Here is a 22,540-nt window from a genome sequence, read left to right on the forward strand (position 1 = left end):
CTGGGTGTGGGCTCTGGATGCCCCCCTCCCCTTGTATGCTGGGCTAACCAGGGGCCTGTGTCCTGGGGGATCCCAGGAGCCAGAAGAAGGGATCTGCCACTATGGGTTCCCTTCCCTGACTTAGGGCCTCAATCTTATCCCTTAAGTCCATCCTCAACCCTGGTGTCTCTCCTGCCCTACACCTCCCATGGCTCCCTGCTGTCCACAGGTTAATTCCATGATCCGGATCTGGGAGAACCCGCGGGCAGCAAGGTGGGTCTTGAGCTCCGAGTGACTGGGCCCTTCTCCACCCAATCACTCCCACCCACAGTCCTGCGGTCCCCAAGCACCCCTGCTGACTCCTGGGGAGACTAAGGTAGAAGTGACAACAAAGTTTTATTCCTGGGAGTCTCCTAAGGTAGGTGGGTGAGTAGGGGCGGAACTAAGGGTCAGCGTGGCTTATTTCTGACCCCCACCCAGCGGCTCCACCCGCAGCCACAGCCCATCCTCAGCGCGCAGGATCAGCTCCGGCTTCCTCCGAGGCTCAGCGTCATCTGGCAGGACACGGAAGCGCAGCAGCGTGAGCGCCAGGACCACCTTCATCTCGGTCATGGCGAACGTCTGCCCGATGCAGTTCCTGCCAACAGGACGGGGTCTCATTTAGCCCAGGTCCCTGTCCGGGCCTTACTGTTCCTGGAATCTGGCCCAGGACCCCCACTCCCATCCCGCCCTGATCAGCTCAAGGGATAAAGAGGGGGTGACCGAACCGGGGACCCCCATGAGGGCTTCCGTGGGTCCCCTGAGCTTGGCCCAGACTCCAACCACTTACTCAGAACAGCAGATGGGGAGGGGCTCTGAACACCCAGGGACCCCTCCTTGAATCCCACCTCCGTTCCCCCAGATCCTTGTCCAAATCTCAGGGGGTGGAGAAGGAAGGGGGCTGGAACTTGGACCACTGGAAGCTCTCCACACACGCACACACAGACACACACACAAACACACACACACAAATCAGGCCTAGACGAAGTCGCAGACGCTCCCCCCATATCTCACCCCATCCTCCCTCAGTCGCCTGCACATCTCACCTGGGACCTGCAGAGAAGGGAATAAAAGCCAGAGGCGACCTCTTCTCACTGTTGTCTAAGTCGAAGCGGAAGGGGTCATAGACCTGGGGGTGGGGAGACAGGACTGTTGGGTGAGGTCTCCCAAGACACACCACCCAGGAAAGGCAGATGCTTGTAGAGTGCCACATGCAGTGTCTGACTCCCCACTCAGGACCCTGCCCCTTCCCCAGGTTCCTTCAGTGGATAAGGATGGGTGGGCAAGGGCGGCACCTCAGGGTTCGGCCACACAGAGGGGTTGTGATGGGTCCCAAAGATGCTGATGAGGCAGATGATACCTGTGGGAGGAGGAGGCAGTCAGATGGAGATCCCCACTGCCTGGTGGGCTCCCCTTCCTGCCTGGGACCTCCCCCTTGCCAGGGTGGGCACCTTTGGGGATGATCCGGCCATCTGGAAATACTATGTCCTGGGTACAGCAACGTGCGATGGCAGTAACTGAAGGATACATCCGCAGACTTTCCTTGATGCACATGGTCAAGAAGGGCAGCTGGGTCAGGTCATCCCTGAGGAACCCCACCCCAACAATTAACCTGAGAGCAAAGACTCCCCCAGGCCCCGCCGTCTGGTGACACTTTTTTTTTTTTTTTACCATCTCTCTCTGACCTTCACTCCTTATAACAATATTAATTCCAGATTTATCAAAGATTAAGCATGGGATGAATAGATAAGCAAAACATGGTATATACACAGAATGGAATACTACTTATCCATAAAGAGAAATGAAGTCCTGATGCATGCCACTACATAAATGAACTTTGAAAACATCATGCTGACCAAAATAAATCAGTCACAAAAGGACAAATACTATATGGTCTCACTTATATGAGATAAGCAAATATAGGGAAACCAAAGATTACTAGTGGTTACCAGCGGTTGGAGGGAGGGGGACAGGACAGAATTTTTGCATAGGGGACCTTGAGGTTATGTTAATGGTGGTGAAATGATTTGGAAAAGGATAGCAAGAATGATCTCACAGCTTGAAGAATGTAATCAGTGTTACTGAATTATACATGCAGAAATTGTTGAGGTAGTGTATGTTTTATTATGTACATTTTCACCACAGTAAAATTAAGAAAGAAAGAAAAAAAAAGACGAAGCATTAGAAAAGCAATATAATCACATAAGTCCCAGAGAAAATTTAGCTAGGTGTTTTTAGCAGCCTTTCTCAGCAAACCACAACACCCAAAAGCCATCCCGGAAAAGGCTGACAAATTTATAGAAAAATAAAATATTATTTATGGTAAGAGAGAAAAATCAAAAGGTAAATGAGTAAGAAACGATGTAAACATATCCAAATTCTACTCCTACTTAACACCCTACTGGAGATAGTAGCTGATGCAACGAGACAAGAAAAAAAAAGTATAGCTATTAGAAATGTGGGGAAAATGTATCTGTACTGGCAATTAGTGGTTTTATACTTGGAAAGCGAGACAATCAACTGGAAAACTTTCACCAACAGTGAGGATTCAGTAACTAGGTTCAGTTGCCACTGAGTTATTCTGCCTCCTGGAGACCCCAGGTGTGTCAGAGTAGACCTGTATTCCACAAGCTATTCAACAACTGATTTTTCAGATGTAGCTCATCAGGCCTTTCTTCCAAGGTACCTCTGGGTGAACCTGAACCTCCAACCTTTCAGTCAGAAGCTGTGTGTGTAAATTATTTTCACCACCCAGGGACATCAAGAATTCAGTAAGGGGGCTGAATTTTTTTGATCCCTTTCTTTTTTTGTATGGCTATTTACATTTTTAAGTCACTGATACAGTCAAATGGTTCAAATTTCAAAAACTATGAAAGAGCACCTGTATAGCCCAGCACCACACACATTCCCTCCCCACAGGTTTCCCAGGTTATTATTTCGTTATGTGCCCTTCCAGAGATACTTTTCTGCATCTCAAGAAACTATATACACCTTTTCCTCGCTTATTGACACTTTCATTATCCATCATTTTGCACTTACGACAATAGTAAAAAATCTACTATCTGACTATTTTGCACATTAGCGGTGTATGTCTGGCACTAACAAATGGCCAGTTATGAGGTGAGAGTAATGCTGGCTTTGGTGATTAATGTTATGTATCACCTTGATTGGACCATGATTCTCAGAGGTTTGGCAGTTATGTAATGATGTAATTTAGCGGTTGTAAAAAAAAAAAAAAAAATTTTTTTTTATACTGATGTAGTCATCCTCCATTTCTGCGATTGGATGTGGTCATCCTCCATTTTCACATAATGCCAACTTTGCATAACAACCTAGTCTTTGGAAGCTAACTGTGTTGATAGATGAGGAGAGGGTGCAGTAGCATACTATACACTATACACTCCTCTGTATCTTTTTAATTTGACAGTGTGTCTCTTCTTGTATACCTCCTCAAACTTGTGTCAAAATAGGACCTTCGCTATCAAATAGCTTTCACATGATTTCTTCTAGAGCTTTTAAGACTTCCTCTTTTAATTTTAAAGCTTTCCTTTATCAGGATGTTATATTGTTATAAGAAATGAGAATCAGTTGAATTAACTTTTTTCCAAGCAACTTTCCAATAGTCCCAGAGGTTTTTTATTAAATGATCCATATTTTCCCCAAGGTACAAAATAACATCCTAAGTATTTACTAAGTTTGCTGGGCACAAAATTTATATACATAAATCACAGATTTTTCTATGTAGATAACTGGTATGTATATAACACTAACCTGTTATAAACGATAATAATACTAACTAACTGGTAATAAAGAAAACAAAAGATGCTAATAATAATAATATAAAATACCTGGGTTAAATTTAACAAGACATGTGAAAGCTCTATATTCCAAATGCACTTATAAATCTGACTCAATCCAAATGAAATACCAATAGAAGATTCTATTCCCCATAGTGATGAAAGTATCAAAGGGTTCATTTAATAAAGCATGCCTAAGATCTCTAAGCAGACATTTTCTACTCTATTAAAAAACGATATGGTTATTTGAATAACTGGATATCCATCTATACCCTGGAATAGGATGTATTAATATAGCAAAGCATTCCACTTTCCACCAATAGATCATATACTCAATATAAATAAAGTTCCAGCTGATTTTCTTAGGAACTTGACAAACTTACTTTAAAATTTCTGTGGAAGAATAAAAGATCATGAAAAGCTTGGACAATTTAAAAATTAAAGACTAAAGACAGGAAACTCATTCTACCACATTTAAGACCTGTTGCAAAGCTGTAATAAACAAAACAGTGTGGTACTGTTGCAAGAACAGGATAATCCATTCGGGGGCAGACTAGAAAGCTAAGACACAGACACATGAATGGGTAAAAACTTAACATCCAATAAAGAAGGCCATTCCACAAAACCCTGGAGAATGGATGGATAGTTTGGCTGGAAAGAAAAGATGGATAAATTTGACTTCATAAAAACTAACAAAAAGTCTAAAGGCCATCTTTTGCAATACGAAACAGAAAAAGGATTAATTTTTAATATATAACTAATTCTTATAAAGACATCTGAAAAAAAAAAACACTTCCAAAACATCACAGCCATTGAAACCCTGTGAGCAGTTCTACTCTGAGACACATGGGGTTGCCATGAGTTGGAATCAATGTGACAGCGACTGCTTTGGTTTTTGTTTGGTTTGGTAGTTTGTCTAACTAATTAGATTCCTCTCCTTCCCCTCTCCCCCATCTCTATCTCTGTCTCTTTCCTCAGCCTTTGCCCAGGCAATTTCCTTAGCTTAGAGCATTCTTCCCAATTGCACCTAAATGGTTTCTCAGTTGAGGCTTCTTCTCTATTTCAACCTCAGTCCTATCCATGAAAGCTGGGACTATCCTGGCCTGGGACTGTTCCCACACCAGGCTGGGAACTCCTGGAATATGGGAACTGGGAGTGGGTCCTTCCTGGGATTCCAGGACACAGAATGGAGCTGGGCATAGCGTTGGGGATGGAGGTTGAGTTGGGCACAGTGAAGGAGTGTCTGCTGGGTGAGGACTGGATGGATACTGATGCAGGTGTTCCTGGACAAGAAATGGAAGACTTTTACCCCCAGATGTCCCATGTGAATCCCTGGACTGGAAATTAGGGTAGAAATTAGGGGGTGGGAGAAGGGCAAACATCCAAGGGAGTAAAGATCTTTGAAAAACTGTGATTTCAAGGAGAAAAACAAGGGAGGTGGAGGGGAAGTTTGTTTACTGAACACGGGCTAAGTGACAACCGCCCTCATACGTTGTCGCTGTTCTCCCAACAGACCAGATCTTACGGACTCGAAAGCCACAACCTTTCCCCTCCTGACCAGGCTGGGTATCAGGCCTTGCATCTGGCCTCTGCTCCTATTCTCACTAAGCAATTAGGACAGAATCAGTAGAAAGATCTTCCCTCATCCCCACCAGAGCCAAGGAAAAGTGCTTGGGGAACAGGTCACGAGTTCATGCACTCACCATTCAATCTCCTCTGGTTGGCGGTCCCTCAGGAGCTCTCGCACCTCCTGCCGGCAACGCTCCTGGTATTCCGGGTGCTTGGCAAGGTTGTATAGGACCCAGGAGATGCCACTGGCCGTGGTGTCATGGCCTGACAGAAGCCAGGGAGACTTGGGTCACTGGGCTGCTTTAGTACCAGAAGACAGACATCTTGCACTGAGGTCCTCAAGGAGGACAAAGGAGGGTGGAGCATGATGCGGTGGTCCAGGGCCCACCCACCAAGTCCCTGGAAATGACAGACACCTGCCCCCAATGCAACCCCATGCTGGGACCCTCACCCTCGAACATGAAGGTGTCAGCTTCTGCTCGGATGTCCTCATCTGACAACTCCTTCCCATCTTCATCCTGGAAACAAGGCAAGACCACCATTATTCTTGAGTCGCATCAGCTGTAAGGGTCTCTGAGCCGAACCTCCAGAGTCATACCCAGTGGTCAGGTTTCAGTGGAGCTTTCGGACTAAGGCAGACTAGGAAGCCTGGCAATCTACTTCTGAAAATTAATCAATGAAAACCCTAACGATCACAACAGAACATTGTCCGATATAGTGCTGTAAGATGAGTCCCCAAGGTTGGAAGACACTAAAAATACACAGTGGCCACAACAATGGACTCAAGAACACCAGCTATTGTGAAGATGACGCAGGACCGGGCAACATTTCTGTGTTGTTGGGTGCAGAGTCACCACAAGTGGGAGCGGACACTCCAGCTGAGACCATCTGCAAAGATTCCTCTACCATCCAGAAACTGATGCTCACCCTGCAGTCCTAGAACCATCCCCTTCCTCGTCATTTCTAAAGCCCTCTCCCCATAGGCCTCCTTCCTTTTCTCCTTGCCACCTGTTTTACACCTAGTGGGAGGACTGAAGGCTCCATTAATGTTTCCATGTTTCTGCATGATGAAGGCTTTCTGAGAAAAAAAAATCACCGGCAACCTTGTTGTGTTCTTAGGTGCCCTGTTCCAACTCAGTGGCCCTATATACAAAGAACGAAACACTGCCCGATCCTGCTCAATCCTTATAATCACTGTTATGCTTGAGCCCCTTGTTGCAGCCACTATGTCAATCCATCTCACTGAGGGTCTTCCTCTTTTTCAATGACCCTCTACTTTACTGGTTGTTCAACTTTACCAAACGTGATGTTCTTCTCCAGTGACAGATTCCTACTATTTCCATGTTCACAGTATGTTCAAAGAAGTCTCAGCACCCTTGCCTCTAAGGAGCATTCTAGTCATACTTCTTCCGAGACAGATTTGTTCATTTTTCTCGCCGTCCATCGTAGTATACTCCACATTCTTCACCAATACCATAATTCAAAGGCATCAATTCTTCTTTGGTCTTCCTTATTCTTTGTACAGCTATTGAAGGCAACTAGCTTACACTGAACGATAACTACTCCTGAATGTGAGAGACTGAGGGTGGCTCCAGAGCCATTGGCTCACACCCGACGGTAGTAAGTCCATAGAGTTCCGTCTTATCTCCCCGAGAGGCATTTGCTTACATGTCAGGAGTTGTAAACCTAGAGACTTTGCCCTCTCTCTGGAGAGTATTTGTTTATACTCCAGAACAAACCTCACTCACTCTCCCCTCTCTAGCTCTCTGGAGGAGAGGAGGGCAGATGTGCCACCTATTCTATATGAACTAAAAGACTGATACTGTGGGGGTCATCTCCTATGGTGCAAACTCTTAGCTTATACAGATGAATAATTGGGCCAACATCTTGTGGACCTTGTGATAATTTGGAACTGGAAAATCAGCACTATGATGCTACTCTGGATGCTGTTATTGCTGTGAAATAAATGATCTACTTTAACCCAAGAGTCCGATATAAAACATATACATATATATACACATATATATATGTATGTATATGTACACACACACACACACACACATATCTACTACCCATCTGCCAGTCTGCTGTACTATGGTGACTTGCATGTTGCTGTGTTGCTGGAAGCTATGCCACTGGTATTTCAAATTCCAGCAGGGTCACCCATGGTGGACAGGTTTCAGAGGAGGTTCTAGACTAAGACAGACCAGGAAGAGTGGCTTGGCAATCTACTTCCAAAATTAACCAGTGAAAACCCTAAGTATCACAAAAGAACATCGTCCCATACAGTGCTGGAAGAATAGACCCCTAGGTTGGGAGACACATAAAATACAAAGTGGCCACAACAATGGATTCAAGTACACCAACAACTGTGAAGATGGCACAAAACAAGCCAATGTTTCATTCTGTTGGGCACAGGGTCACCAAGAGTTGGAGCCTACACTGTGGCTGAGACCATCTGCAAAGATTCATCTTCCATCCAGAAACCCAACCCACCCTGCAGTCCTAAACATGTCTTCCTGACCATCCCCAAAGCTCGCTTCCCACACGCCTTCTCCCTGTTCTCCTTGCCTTCTGTTTTGTGCCTAGTGGGAGGATTGAAAGTTCCATGAGTATTGCCGTGTTTCTGCGTGACGAGGGCTTTCTGAGAAAAAATCACTGGCACCCTGTTTTACACTGAATGACTAAATGTCCCTAATGTTAGAGAGTGAGGGTTGTTCCAGAGCCATTTGCTCACAACCTAGGGTAATAAGTCCATAGAGTCCAATCTTATCTCCCCAAGAGGCATTTGCTTACATGTCAGGGGTTGTAAACCTAGAGACTTAGATTTATACACAAGAGCACAGGTCACTACCCCACTCTCCCCTCTGTCTCTTTGGGGGAGAGGAGGGCAGATATGCCATCTTTTCTATATAAGCTACAGGACTGATAATGTTGGGGTCATCTCCAATGGTGCAAACTCTGTGGCACATACAGTTGAATAATTGGCCCTTGGGATCATTTAGAAATGGGGAGCCAGCACTATGATGCTACTTTAGATGCTGTTATTACTGTGAAATAAATGGTCTGCTTTGATATTATATTTGTGTGCATGTGTGTGTGTGTATATCTACTACCTATCTGTCAGTCTGTTGTACTCTGGTGCCTTAAATATTGCTATGATGCTGGAGGCTATGCCACAGTTATTTCAAATACCAACAGGGTCAGCCATGGTGGACAGGTTTCAGCAGAGCTTTCAGACTAAGACAGACTAGGAAGAAAGCCCTGGCAATCTACTTCCAAAATTTAGCCAGTGAAAACCGTTTGAATCACAATAGAACATTGTCTGGTATAGTGCTGGAAGATGAGCCCCCTAGGATGGACCGAACCAAAACGATGGAAGGTTATCAAAATACACAGTGGCTACAACAATGGATTCAAGCACACCAACACTTGTGAAGATAGCACAGGACTGAGCAATGTTTCGTTCTGTTATAGATAGGAGTAGGGGCAACACTAGTAATAACAGCTACATTAAAAAAACTCACTGCTGTCGAGTTGATTCTGACTCACAGCAACCCTATAGGACAGAGTAGAACCGCTCCATAGAGTTTCCAAGGAGCGCCTGGCGGATTTGAACTGCAGACCTTTGGTTAGCAGCTGTACCACTTACCCACTACGCCACCAGGGTTTGCACAGCTATATCATATGTTATAGGAAACCCTGGTGGCATAGTGGTTAAGTGCTACGGCTGCCAACCAGAGGGTCAGCAGTTCGAATCCACCAGGCGTTCCTTGGAATTTTATGCGGTAGTTCTACTCCGTCCTACAGGGTCGCTGTGAGTCGGAATCAACTCGGCGGCACTGGGTTTAGTTTGGGATATTATATGTTACATATTAAGTAAACATGCACACACCATGTCTGTGTAACTTACTAGTTTGTAAGTAGACTAAAATCTCAGGCCCTTCACAATTCAAGATTAGCATTCCCTGCAGGTTGCATTCATCTCTAAAACATCTGATACATGACCCTCCCTTTCTCAAGCATCTTCCATGGCTCCCCAGTACCCTCTGAATCACATTCGAGTTCCTCTATCTGACATCTGAAATTGAGGTTTTGCCCATTTCTCAAACCAGAACCTACAGACACTAACCTTGCTCAGCAGGAGCACATCAATGAAGTCCAAAGTCTTGGCCTTGGTCTTAGCCTTGAGGAAGTCATCAACACCGTGTTCTGAGAGGGTGCGGCGCCGCTCCTGGATGACAGCATCTGTGAAGTCATGCACCAGGCGGCAGGCCCTGCGGAAGCGCCGCCCATCAGGAGTGAGGTGATACAGGAAGTCGAAATGCAGTGAGATCTGCCGGATCCGTTTCGACACAAGGGCGCTGAGCTCCAAGATGGCAGCAATATATTCACTGGGCTTCCTACAGGACGAGGACAAGAAGGAAGGCAGCAACTTCACACACCTAAAGCCCAGAGTGAACCTCCCACCTGGGACCAAGGCTCTAACTCTCGTGATGAGAGCATCGAGGAGAAGATGGCCCCAAAGATGCATGGTGGGAATGAGCCAGGAGATATGACTCTCCACATTTTCTTCTCTCCCTGCATCCCCATCCCCGGGAGCTGCCTCCAGGGGACAGTCACAAGGGAGAGCTTGGCCATCATGGTCATCACTCTCACCAGCCCCTTCTTCTTCCCAAACTGTCCATGCAGTTCACACTTCATCTTCTCCCACCTCATGCATGGGCCCAGACTCCTGCCTGATCACCTATTCAGTGTCAACGCCATCCAGTGTCTACACAACAGTTGGTCTTCCACAGACACAGATTTCTAAAGCTCATCTCTGAATATGCCCCTCATCTGCTCAAATGCCTTCCGTGACTCCACGGAGACATTGTGAAACTGAACATCCAGGAGAAGAAGACCCCAAAGATGCATGGTAGGAATGGGCCAGGAGATATGACTCCTCACATTTTTCTCTCTCCTACACCCCCATCCCTGGGAACTGCCTCCAGGCCCCAGTCACCAAGGACAGCTTGGGCATTATGCTCATCACTCTCACCAGCCCTGTCTCCTTCCTAAACTGTCTCTATAGCTCATACGTCATCCTCTTCCATCTTGTCCATGGGTCCAGACTCCTGCCTGGTCTCCTTCTATCCAATGTCAACACCATCCAGTGTCTTCACGACAGTTGGTCTTCCACAGACACAGATTTCTAAAGCTCATTTCTGAACATGCCCCTCATCTGCTCAAATGCCTTCCGTGACTCCATTGGAGACCCCAAAATTAAGTCCATACCTCTTTGCCTAGTTTCTTAATATCCTAAAGATCTAGCCCCTCCTTACCTTTCCAACCTCATTTCCAATGTGTCCTCTCACTATCTGTTGCACATGCTCTGCTCATCCCAGCCTTCTTGTCTTTACTCAAATATTTCCACCTACCTGAAAGGACCTTTCTTTCTCTCCCATTCCCTGTCCTTCAATGCCCAGCTCTGATCCACCTCCTCCAAGAAGGCACTTCTGATTGCCCTGGCCAGTCCTCCCTCTCCACTTACTCCCTTGGGTCAATGGCCCAAGTTCCCAGATCTAGGTTTAGGACTCACTCCTGGCAGTGGCTGTCAAAGCTGAAGACACATTTTTGCAGACTGTCCAGGGTCATGAGGCTGATATGTTCAAACATGTCCAGACGGGTGCTGCCACCAGAGACCAGGTGTTTCCATTTGGCCTGGAAAGAAAAGGGGGCAGAGCTGGGTCTGTGCTCTGCCTCCTCTGGGGCCTCCCCCATAGCCCCAGTCACCAAGATGAACTCCACCCAGAACCCAACCTCCTGGTCCTCCATCCAAGGCACCCATCTCCAGAGTGGACCAGGCTTGAGTGACAGTGAAAGCGGTCACTATTAAGATGTGAAGATCTCGCTGCTGTGAGTCAGGAGACCTGGGTTCAAGTCCCAGCTCTGACTCTTATGTTCTATTTGCCAGTGATCAACCCATTATTTCCCCTTGGTTCCCCACTGTTAAATGTTCACTAAGAGTTAAGGTGTCTTTCCGCAGTGTCATATAAAGCAGGTGGAATTCCAGCTTCACCACTTACTAGCCCACTTACTAGCTGAGTGAACATGGATAAGCTGCCTAATCTCTCTGAGCCATAGTATCACCTGTAATGGAACAAAAATAACCATCTGTGCCTCATAGGGTTTTGAGAATTGAATTAGTCAGTATATGTCATGAAATGGTACACAGTTTCCGGCATATTGTGAGTGCTCAATAAACGCTACCTTGCATCATCTTCAACATCATAATCCCTACACATTCTTCCTGGGTATATCAAGAATCCAAGGCCGTTATGCTTTTTACTTGGGCCACTTTTCAGACATGTGTTTGTGAAGAACAACCTGAGGGATGAGGAAATGTCTTCCCTTAGGCAAAAACCAGGCTTTGTTCTGCTTACTATGAAAGTTGCAGATTCCCTAAGCTCAATGTTCCTCCCCAGTATTACAACATACTGCATCCATCTAGGTCCACCTCTGTTGCTCCCATGGGATTTGGATGGCTTGGGGAAAGGATACAAACCAGCATGAAGCACATACTTCCTGCTGTGCTGTGAATAAAAAATTTCTTTATTGCTGACCCAGGAAACTCACATCTTCTAGCAGAATCCATGAAATAGTAACAACCTAACTTATCAGCTTGCAAATCCCAGACACTTATTTCCTATTTCTTACCTCTCCCTAAATCCACACCCTTTGCAATATGCCTTGGCAGCAACTTCTACTAGGAGGAGGAGCCTATTCCCCCACCCTCTGATTCTGGGGTGGCCGTGGGACTTGTTGTAGCTAATAAAACCTGGGGAAAATGATGGTGTTATAACTGTAAACCTAGACTTCAAGAGGCATTGCAGCTTCATCTCACTCTCTTGGAACCATGCCTTCACCATGTGAACAAGCTTGGGCTGCCAGCTGGAGGGTGAGAAACCACATGGAAGAGACCAATGGTTTCCAGTCAAGGGCATCCTAGATCAGCCTGTAGCCAGCCGAGTCCCAAACATGTGAAAGAGCCCAGATTGGGTCAGAAGAGCTGCCTACCTGATCCATACCTGACCACAGATGCATGAGGGAACCCAGCCAAGACCAGGAAAATGGCCCAACTGACCAGGAGACTCATGAGCAACAGCAAATGTTAATTATTTTAAGCCAGTGAGTTTCAAAGTGGTTCGTTACTCAGCAATAGCTACTATACAGTTTTCACCATTAGCATCAACACTATAACAGGATTCAGAGAGGGGAACATAGACACTAACAGGTTCTGTGCACCTACTATGTGCCAGGGACATGATTCCATTGTGTCATCTTGAACATCCTTCAAAGTGGAGATCATTATTTCCAATTTACAAATAAGGCAGCTGAGGCTGAGAGAGGAAGAACAATGGGCCCAAAGCTACCCAGCAGATCCAGGACCCCAGACCAGATCTGTTTGTGGCCCCTTCCCCCCAAGGCTCCATCACGGACTCTGGGTTCACGGGACTCACATGCATGATGTTTGTGCTCTCGTTGAAGATCTTCATGTAGGGCTTCAGAATGTTGAAGTGAAAGGCGGGTGTCAGCATGCGGCGGTGGTGGCTCCACTTGTCACCGCCACTCAGCAAGAGCCCGTCCCCTGTTAGGGGCAGCCACAGGCAGTGGGCAAGGGCAGCACCTTCCTCTGGACCCCCATGACTATCCCCAATCCCCTTCAGTTACTCACCCAACCAGGGCTTCAGGAAACTGTAGAAGATCACATCCTTGGGTGCGATGGCAGCTGACATGAATGAGTGCCATCAGTGGCCAAGGAGAGAGGTAAGGGAGGGACTCTGGGTGGGGGTGTGGGCTGCTAGCCAGAGGTCTGCACCCCGCTACAAGCCCAGCACAGCAGGAATGGGGCCAAGGGCAGAGGAAGCAGGGTGAGCCAAAAGGGGACCAGAAACAGGCTGAAGCAGTGAAAGTGGAGCAAAGGCAGAGCTCACAAAGACACCCCAACATGCTTACACACCCTAACATGGCAAAACACATCTCAACATGCCTGGATGTGTCTCCTACATCCAACATTTCTGAAACACCAAGCAGAGCCCCAAACCCTACAGTGCATTACATGCACTGAGGACACCCTGGTACGGCACGGCCTCCTCTGAGATCTCCGGACATGGACCTGAAACAGCTAACATGAGACCAGCATGTCCCAACATGGCAACAGCATACATGTCACACTCTCACATGTCCATAACATGCTCTGACATGGATCTGAGACCGCTGACATGGTCCAAACATGTGCTAACCTGCTCCACCATGGCCACGACATACCTGGCACACTCTAACATGTCCATAACACAGCACAACATGCCCTGATATGGACCAGAACCATCTGACATGACCTCAGAATACCACACAAACAAGTCCCAGACAGAATTTAAATGTGGACTCATTAATGCCCCAGATGTGGCCCAGGAGTGACTGTACATATCTTGGACCTGTCTCACAGAAGATTAAAGTAACCTCCCAGGCACTTCACAGAGGACCCTGGGTCCCAGGCACAGCCCAGCCTTGACACAGGACAAGCCCAAACATGGCCCCCACATGACCAACAGGATACCTGCACAATCTCAAATGGCATCTCAGACAGACCTCAAGAGCCCCTGAAGTCTTGGGCTTCAGCTAACCCCAGATGTGATGGAGACCATCTCCAAATGATCCCAGGTGTAAAAATTCACCCAACATGGCCAAACAGCAGGCATCACACAGACATGCCCTAGACGTGGCCAGACATGACTAGGGTCAGACAGTTCGGTCCAGGTGCATCAGGGACAGCAGGCCCAACCCATAGTTCTCCTGTCTGCCTGCTCAGTCACCCGCCAGCTGAAGCCAGCACAGGACTTGGAGCCAGAAAGCTGTGGGCAGCAGGCATCTAGCTGGGGCCAAGAGGACAGGCTTGATGAAGGTGGCGTGGAAGATGTGGACAACCACATGCCAGGGACCCACCCCTCAGCAGCACACATCCACAAAGGTGTTGGCCAGGCCTTGTGTGTACCAGAGACCCTCCTCTCAGCTCTGGATCTGGGGAGGAACAAAGAGGACTGAGTTCATGCCCTTGTAGGTACCAGAGAGAAGGGTTGGAGGCAGAGATCCACCCAACCATGAGACCCCTGTACAGCTGTTTGTCCCCTCTGTACCAAAACCACTCCTGGCCCTATAACCTGACACATGGTCATTCAGGGTCCCTTAGTCACAGGGGCAGAAATGGCCTCTCCCCATTGGGCATCCAACACCACCTTCTCCTTTGTGTTCTTTTTACCCCCATTTTCCACATAAGGAACCTAAGCCTCTGAAAGATGATCTCACTTTCCCAGGGTCCCCCAGACAGTAAGTGACTGCCTAAGACCTGAGCCCAGGTCTGTCTGAATCTAGAGCCTGAGTTCTTAGGCATTGTGTTGCTTGTGTCCTCAAAACAACAGCTCTGAGAGACCCGTACCCACCAAGACTGGGCAAACAGAGTTCCAGCAATTGTCTTGGGAGTTGATGGGAGTTAGTGGACACTCTGGGAGAAAAGGTGAGCTTTCCCACTGCAATGAAGCTTGTTGAATCATCATTTACAATGTGAGGAAAGAGTCTTCTTAAGGTAAAACTGACAAGGAAAGTAGAACCAAGATATAAAGACAGATTCCTGGTGGCATTGTTTGAGACCTGGATTCAGCTGTGCCTGAAGGCCACCCTCCCTGGACTTTTCATTCAATGGATTCTCTTTCTTTGCTTAGGCTGCACATGGTTGGGTTTCTACCACTCACAACTGAAAGGGACCTCGGCAACCAAAGAGTCAGGTAACTGCCCACAGTCACTGAACAGATTAGTGACAGAGTCGCGATCGCTGTTGGACACTGCCCATTCTCCTGTCCAGAGTACAAAAGGCAGAGGGCAAAGGAAGGGAGCAGAGATGAGGTGGGGTATCGTAGGAGAGACATCTGGGGGTCTGGAACAGGAGAGGAATGAACTTAGGATGGACAAGTCACAGGATGGTGTAGAAGGGACTGACCCACCACAGATGGACGTCATGGAAGTAGTGGCCCAGAGCTCTCCTCATAGCACTGCACCTGGGTGGGGGGGGGGGGCTTGGAGGCCAGGCCTGGCAGGAGGCTCAGAAGCCACCACTGCCCACTATACCACCGTGCCCCAGCTTTAAAAATTCCTACACAACTTTCCACACCCAGCTCCAACAATCCCTCCTCCAGGAAACCTTCCAGCCTGGCCCAACAGAAGTCTTCCTTCTCCTCTGAGATACTCTTGCCCACCTCTCTCACTGGACCCACTCCCAACCACATGGGCTTGGGGGTGTCTCTGTCCATGACTGGGGGTCCCTCCAGGACTGGTCCTGGATTGAGAACACCAGTAGGGTTGCGGATGATGAGATGGGGGCTGTTGAATGCACGAAAGAAAGAGAAAGAAGGCTGAGAGAAGAGGGAAGGGACTGGGGTCTTTCCAGAGCCACCCAGAAGCTGGAAGCAGAGGGGAAGCAGCCCTTGGATGCTGACAGGGCACCCACCACCACAAGCTCTGCGTGGTTACCTGAGGCGTTAATGACAGGCCGAATGATCTCGGGGTGGCAGAGAGTGATGATGGGGCGGATGGGGCCCAACCAGGTCTTAAAGCCCTGCGGGTAGGTCGCTACCAGATGAGTCACTTCCATCAAACCCTCCTCCGTGGGGGAGCCCTGCAAATAACCAGGAGTGGTCACCTCTCCAGAAAGAGCTACAAGTGTCCACCCCTTCTCAGCTTCCAGAGGTGGCACAGCCTCTCTGTGAAACCTTGTCAGGATTCTGCCCGGAGGGAACGACTCCCTGCTTCCTCCTGCTCTGTCCAAAGGAACAAGGGTCCCTCAAGGGTGGGAGAGTCCTGACAGCAGCATCGAAGTCCAAGGGTATATCCAAGAAGAGAGGGGGAAGGCACGCTCTCTAGCCACAAAGCTTGGCTCCAGGTGATGGGTTTTCTTGTCTTGGTTGTGGTTACAGTACAGTGGACAGTCCCAGGGGGAGGTCCCCGTGGGGAGGTCTGCAGGCAGCAGTGGGGTCTCAGGACTATAGCATAGGGACTTGCTCCTACATTTTCTCTGGGCCCTGGCAGTCCATGCCGAGGACACTGGATCCTCCACCGGGAAAGTCTGCAGATCTGGGACCTTACAGCCTTGCATGCTCCCCCAGGAGGAGGCATGAACTCTGACTGCCCATTACACAGCAGCCCACCTCGACAGAGCACGTCCTGCATGCTGGGCTGGGACAATCACAAGGGGAGGTCCCCAGGGGAGGTCTCCAGGTAGCAGTGTGGCTGCAGGTCTCCAGCATATTAACTTGCTTCCACATACTCTCTGCTCCTCACCAATGCACAAGGCCTCTGGATCCTTCAGTCGAGAAGGTGTACAGGACCTTCCACATGCCCCCTTCGCAAATCCAATGGGAACAGACAAAAACATGGACTCACTTGGAATGTAGTTCAGCCAGACCCCATGCAAAGCCCTGGAGTATTTACAGCACCCCAAGGAAGTAGGCTCAGCTGGAGCCCAGGCTCAAACTGATCCCACTGTGTCTTGGTCTCCTAGTGCACCTTAACACAAATACCAAAGTGAGTGGCTTTAATTTAAAAAACCGGAATTTATCGTCTTACACTTCCGGAGCTGGGAGTCCAAATCAGGACATTGGCGGGACTATGCTTTCTCCGAAGGTTCTAGGTGTTCCTAGGCTTGTTGGCAGATCCTCCCATGGTGTAACCCCTTGTATGTGTCTGTGCCTGTTTTCCCTTTTTTGTTTGTTTTGTTTTGTGTTTTCTCTTGGCCTACTAGGGCTGTTGTAAGAGAAATACCACACATAAGTGGCTTTAAAGAACAAGAATTTTTTGTCTCATAGTTCTGGAGACTAGAAGTCCAAATCAGGGTTTAAAACCAAAACCAAACCTTTGCCGTCAAGTCAGTTCCAACTCATAGTGGCCCTAAAGGACAGAGTCAAACTGCCCCAAAGGGTGTCCAAGGAGCAACTGGTAGATTCGAAATGCTGACCTTTTGGTTAGCAGCCAAGTTCTTAACCACTACACCATCAGGGCTCCAATCAAGCTCTAGGGCGGGTCAATTACTTCCTTGTCTTTAGACCTGGGTGATCCTCGTTACTTGGCCAGGTGTTCACTTGCTCTCCTTTAGCCTCTGTTGGGGCTGTTCATCCACACAGAATACGCTCTCTCTTCTTGGCTTAAAAAAGCCCATTCCTCTTTCCAGCAGCCCCTCCTCCAGGAAACCCTCCTGCTTGCCCTCACTTCTTCGCTGGGCTGCTCAGCCTCATCTCTCCCTCTGACCCACCCTCGAACACACAAGTGTGGGGTGTCTCCATCTAGTTCTGTGTCCTCAAGATTGAGGGTTCCCCCAGGGCAGAGCTAGGGGGGTGAGTCCTCCCTAGGTGAGAACTCAGGTCCAAAACACCACAATGGGGATTGGAAAATAGGTGAGAGAAAGACAAGGGCGACCAAAGGCACCTAAGAGAGTAGCTTGGTGTCTTTATCCACAGCCACAGCACCCACCACCACATGCTCCAGGTGATACCTGCAGTGTTGGTGACTGACCAGGTGGTGTCAGGGTGGCAGAGGAAGATGAAGGGGAAGATGGGGCCTAGTCACAGTCTAAAGGCCTGGGGGTAGGTGGCCACCAGCTCAGTCAGGTCTACCAGGCCCTGCTATATGGGGGTGATTAGCAAGCAAGGTGGGTGGTCACCTCACAGAGGAGCCAAAGGAACCCCCTTCAGGACCAGAGCAACCGGGAGTCCCCACTTTGAAAAGTCAGGTGAGGAAGAGCCAAGGCTGGAGACAGAAAGGCCCAAGGGAGGGACAGGAGACCAAGAGGATGTATCTGGAAGCCAGAGAAGACAAGGCTCCAGGAAGGATGGGGCAGCCAGCTGGCTGGGGGATGAGATCAGGGAGGTCCTGGTCATCCGTAAGTCATCTCATGGGTCATCATGGCATGATGGGGTAGGGTTTCAACTAGTACTGTGGACAAGCAATTGGGGAAACTGAGGCAACAAAAGCAGACAATGCTTAGTCCACGTGGAGATGGCAGAGTGGGCTGACCAGAGGGTTGGATGAAAATAGGATGCTTTGGTGGTGGGTGGGTAGGATTTATATGGTCATCTTTCTTTGGCTGTATTGTGGAGAAAGCCTAAGAGAACATGAATATTTCTTACCAAAGGTAAATGTTTTCCAAATGGCCATGAGGATGGATTCTGTAGTGGGGCTCATTAGTACATCTTGAGGGTGGAGGGCAAGATAAGAAAAGGAAGTGGCCTGAGGAAGGCGAGAGGTGAGGGAGACTGCCCGCACTTCTCCTCCGGCCCAGCTGTACCCCTGTGGGTCTGGGGAGAGGGTAGGGGAGCTGCAGCCCTCATAGGAGTGGGCACTGGCCTGGGGCCAGCAGAGGTGGACCCCGCAGCGGATGAGGGGACCCTTGACTGTGTCCCTGATGAGGCCCCCTGTTCAGGGTGAGACTATGGGAAAGTCAGGAGGTCCAGCTCTGTCCATCCTGCCCAGGGAGTCCCCCAGAGTAGCCAGAGGTGCACTAATGGGTGAAATACAGGCAGGAAAATGGCCCAAAACAGTCTAGGGAAGGGGGAGAGGGAAGAAGGAGAGAAAGGGTTCAGGCATTGCGGCGGACAGAGAGGAGAAGAGTGGAATTGGGGCGTGAGGGAAGATAGCAGGGCTCCCTCACTGTCCTGCACTGCTCTGCTGTCCTAGACTCTACCCACCTCTGGCCCCCAGCCCCCTTGTCCTCACTGCCCTGGTCCTGACACCCCAGATCTTTCCTACTGCCCCACTTACCAGGCCCAGGTGCCCCAAGAACCAGTTCCTCACTGGGGGCTGCGGGAAATTTCGGAGGCGGCGGCAGATGTCATAGAAGGTGTAGATCCAGGCCAGGAAGCGGGCCAGGAGCCAGGAGGCCACAGCCAGCAGCAGGAGCAGCCACGGGGAGGCTGCCCCGGGCCACAGTCCCAGCCATGACAGGTTCAGCAGAGACATCCTGCAGGCCAAGGAGAAGGGGTGCTGATGGGGAGCTCAGAGGCAGACGAGGGACGGACACAGAGTAGAGGAAGGGCCCAAGGGTGTGGGCTCCAGAGACAAAGTAGGGGGCTAAGATGCATAAACATGGGATCAAAGAGGGGAAGAAGGCCCAGGAAGGCCACGGGAAGAGGTGGAGTGAGAAGTGGAAGCAGAGAGGGAGGGAGGGAGAGAGGGAGTCCACAGAAGTCCAGGGGAAGGTGAGTGGAGGGAGAGAGACAAGGGGTGCAGCTGAAGTCCAGAAAGATCCAACCCGAGCCAAAGCAAGACCAAGGTGTCAGGGGCTCTATTTATCCATTAATCAGGTGGTTCCAGGTCAGCTCGCTCCCTGGAGCCACCCAGCCATGAGCAGTGCCCCCCCCCGCACGCCCCCGCTATCACCAACTTGGCACATTCTGTCCCCAGCAGCTTGTCCTGCACAACCTCCTCTGCCTCTTTCTGGGACTTCTTTGCCTTTGGCCTGTCCTTAGACCCTGGGGGCAGGTAGGAAATAACTCATTCCAGCCATCCAATCCCCAGAGCCCTGGCTGATTCCTCTTTGCCTGGCAGCCAGCCCAGAACAGCACTGGTCCAGTGAACCTGAAGCACAAGCTCCGAGTCACACGTGGGAAAAACAAAACCCATGACCCGGCACTTCTGGCTTTATTTTCTCTGATACTCATGTCTTCATTTATAAGCTGAGGAGAAAATCTGTTACCTCCCAGAGCTCTGCACATACCGAGTGGTCAATGAGTACCTTCTGTGATCTCAGCACTGTTCTTGATACGGGGGTGGGGGCGGGAGGGGGCAGTAGTGAGCACAGTAGGCACAGTCTCTGCCCTTAAGGGGCTCACATCTAGTGGGGACACAGGCAGTGATCACATACATGGTCAAGAACTAGAGAGAGACCACCTGGAAGATGGTGGCATGGGCAGCATTATAGATTAAATTTTGTTCCTCCTGATAACATGTCCAAAGTATGTGAGACATAGCCTTGCCATCCTTGCTTCTAAGGAGCATTCTGGATGTACTTCTTCCAAGACAGATTTGTTCATTCTTTTGGCAGTCCATGGTATAGTCAATATTCTTCGCCAACACCACAATTCAAAGGCATCAATTCTTCTTCGATTTTCCTTATTCGTCATCCAGCTTTCACATGCCTCTGAGGTGACTGAAAACACCATGGCTTGTGTCAGGTGTACCTTAGTTTTCAAGGTGACATCTTTACTTTTCAACACTTTAAAGAGGTCTTTTGCAGCAGATTTGTCCAATGCAATGAGTCGTTTGATTTCTTGACTTCTGCTTCCATGGGCGTTGATTGTGGATCTAAGCAAAACGAAATCCTTGACAACTTCAATCTTTTCTCCGTTTATCATGATGTTGCTTATTGGTCCAGTTGTGAGGATTTTTGCCTTCTTTATGTTGCGGTGTAATCCATACTGAAGGACGTCTGAAGATAATCAGAAATAAAAGGAATTTGTAAAACCCAAACCAAACTTATAAGAATTATTAAAGAAAGTCCTTAAAACAGATACAAACATCAATCCTGGAACTCTAAGCATCAAAGGAAGGGATAAAGAACTTGATATAGCACTGAATGGAAGAAGAAACTAACAGAGAATAGAGAATGAAGAGAGCTAGGGACTGGAGGTCTGCTTCCAGCTAACACAGTATAGAGTCACCATCTTGCACCGCAACCACCAAAGAGTCTGGACAGGGAGTGTAGGAAGGCAACTTCACAGAGCTCCCAACAGCAGACAGAGAACCTGGTCTGCACATAACATCCTATCCCTACCCTCCTGGTTATCTGTGCCATACCCCATGGGGGTACCAGCATGGACCCACAGAACCCATATACCCCACCTTCCCAGCCACAGTTTTACTGCAAATGACCTGTTCCCACCCCCCACCCCCTGCTGGACCTGCCCTGCTGCAACATAGGGAAGTCCTAGACAAGATGATGAGAACTATCGTGCCCGCGGACAAGCAAGCAACAAAACGCACCCAGCCCACTCACCCAGACATAACCAAATAAACAAAAAAAAAAAAAACAGGACAAAACAAACCTACAATCGATAAACAACAGGCAATATTAAAACATATTTTAAAAAAATAGGATAGGATGGCTCCAGTAAGTGAACAAAATAAAACACCAAATGACCTTCCAGTAGAAGAAAAGGTACTAGAACTACCTGATAGGGAACTCAGAAGGCTAATACTCAGGGTTATCAAAGAGATTAGGAAAGAGATGAAGGAAAACACAGACAAAACGAAGGAAAAAATAGACAAAATCATGGAAAATACAAACAAAATCAGGGAAATCACAACAAAGAAATAGAAGAATTGAGGAAAATAATACAGGAACAAAATGTCAAAATAAACAAACAATTAGAAATTGTACAAAAACAGCAATTAGAAATCCAAAAAATAAACAACAAGATTTCAGAAATGAACAATACAATAGAAGGTTTTAGGAGCAAATATGAAACAATGGAAGACAGGATCAGCAAAATTGAAGAAAATCCTTAGATATCATTTTGCTGGAGAAAAAATCAGAGAAAAGAAGGAAGAAAAATGAAACCTGAGAACTACGTGGGACACAATAAGAGCAGAAATTTGTGCATGATTGAATTTCCAGAACAGGGTGAGAAAAAGGAAAACACAGAGAAGATTGTTGAAGATTTGCTTACAGAAAACTTCAATAATATCCTGAAAGATGAAAAGCTGCTCATCCAAGAAGATCAACATACCATGTAACAGAGAGACCTCAAAAGAAAGTCACCAAAATATATCATAATCACACTAGCCAAAATCAAAGACAAAGCAAGAATCCTGAGAGCAGCTTGGGAAAAATGAAAAGTTACATACAAAGGAGAAACAATTAGACTAAGCTCTGATTGCTTAGCAAAAACCATGCAAGCAAGAAGGCATTGGGGTGACATACAGAAAACCTTGAAAGAAAAAAATTGCCAATCAAAAATAATATAGAGAGCAAAATTCTCACCCAAATATGATGGCAAAACTGGGACATATCCAGATCAATAGAAATTAAGGGAATATGTAAAAATGAAACCAAACTTACAAGAATTATTAAAGGG

At 48.0% G+C, this 22,540-nt stretch overlaps 2 protein-coding genes across 4 annotated transcripts in view; both read right to left on the reverse strand.

Moving 5' to 3' along the window:
* The window catches only part of LOC126072308 (cytochrome P450 4F2-like), a 72,892-nt gene extending 53,001 nt beyond the window's left edge, over positions 1 to 19,891 (reverse strand). The window contains exon 1 of one of the 2 annotated variants that reach the window (XM_049877276.1): positions 19,849 to 19,891. The gene's annotated coding sequence lies outside the window, so the exon portion shown is untranslated. Of the gene's footprint in view, positions 1 to 19,226; positions 19,307 to 19,848 lie in introns of those variants that run through there. The other variant, XM_049877278.1, reaches the window with a different exon arrangement.
* On the reverse strand, positions 364 to 19,917 carry LOC126072307 (cytochrome P450 4F2-like). 2 transcript variants are annotated; one of them, XM_049877274.1, is made up of 13 exons: positions 19,849 to 19,917; positions 19,260 to 19,425; positions 15,948 to 16,092; positions 13,102 to 13,155; positions 12,887 to 13,014; positions 10,966 to 11,087; positions 9,517 to 9,787; positions 5,836 to 5,902; positions 5,519 to 5,648; positions 1,470 to 1,603; positions 1,314 to 1,378; positions 1,065 to 1,147; positions 364 to 616 (listed from the first exon to the last, which is right to left on the reverse strand). In XM_049877274.1, exons 2-13 carry the CDS (start codon positions 19,422 to 19,424, stop codon positions 439 to 441), a joined length of 1,542 nt encoding a protein of 513 aa, XP_049733231.1. In that variant the 5' UTR covers position 19,425; positions 19,849 to 19,917; the 3' UTR covers positions 364 to 438. The 2 variants fall into 2 exon arrangements, with proteins under 2 accessions (XP_049733231.1, XP_049733230.1); XM_049877273.1 differs by having other exon boundaries at positions 19,227 to 19,425.
* Positions 19,918 to 22,540: the final 2,623 nt, after the last annotated feature.

This window comes from Elephas maximus, chromosome 3, assembly GCF_024166365.1.
Source record: "Elephas maximus indicus isolate mEleMax1 chromosome 3, mEleMax1 primary haplotype, whole genome shotgun sequence".
NCBI classification, from domain to species: Eukaryota; Metazoa; Chordata; class Mammalia; order Proboscidea; family Elephantidae; genus Elephas; species Elephas maximus.

Coding starts and splice junctions, on each gene's coding strand:
- LOC126072307 (XM_049877273.1), bottom strand. CDS start 19,424: ATGTCTCTGCTGAACCTGTCATGGCTGGGACTGTGGCCCGGGGCAGCC. Junction 16,093..19,226: donor TCTTGGGGCACCTGGGCCTG/GTAAGTGGGGCA, acceptor GGTTATTTGCAG/GGCTCCCCCACGGAGGAGGG. Junction 1,604..5,518: donor CAACCAGAGGAGATTGAATG/GTGAGTGCATGA, acceptor GGGGTTCCTCAG/GGATGACCTGACCCAGCTGC.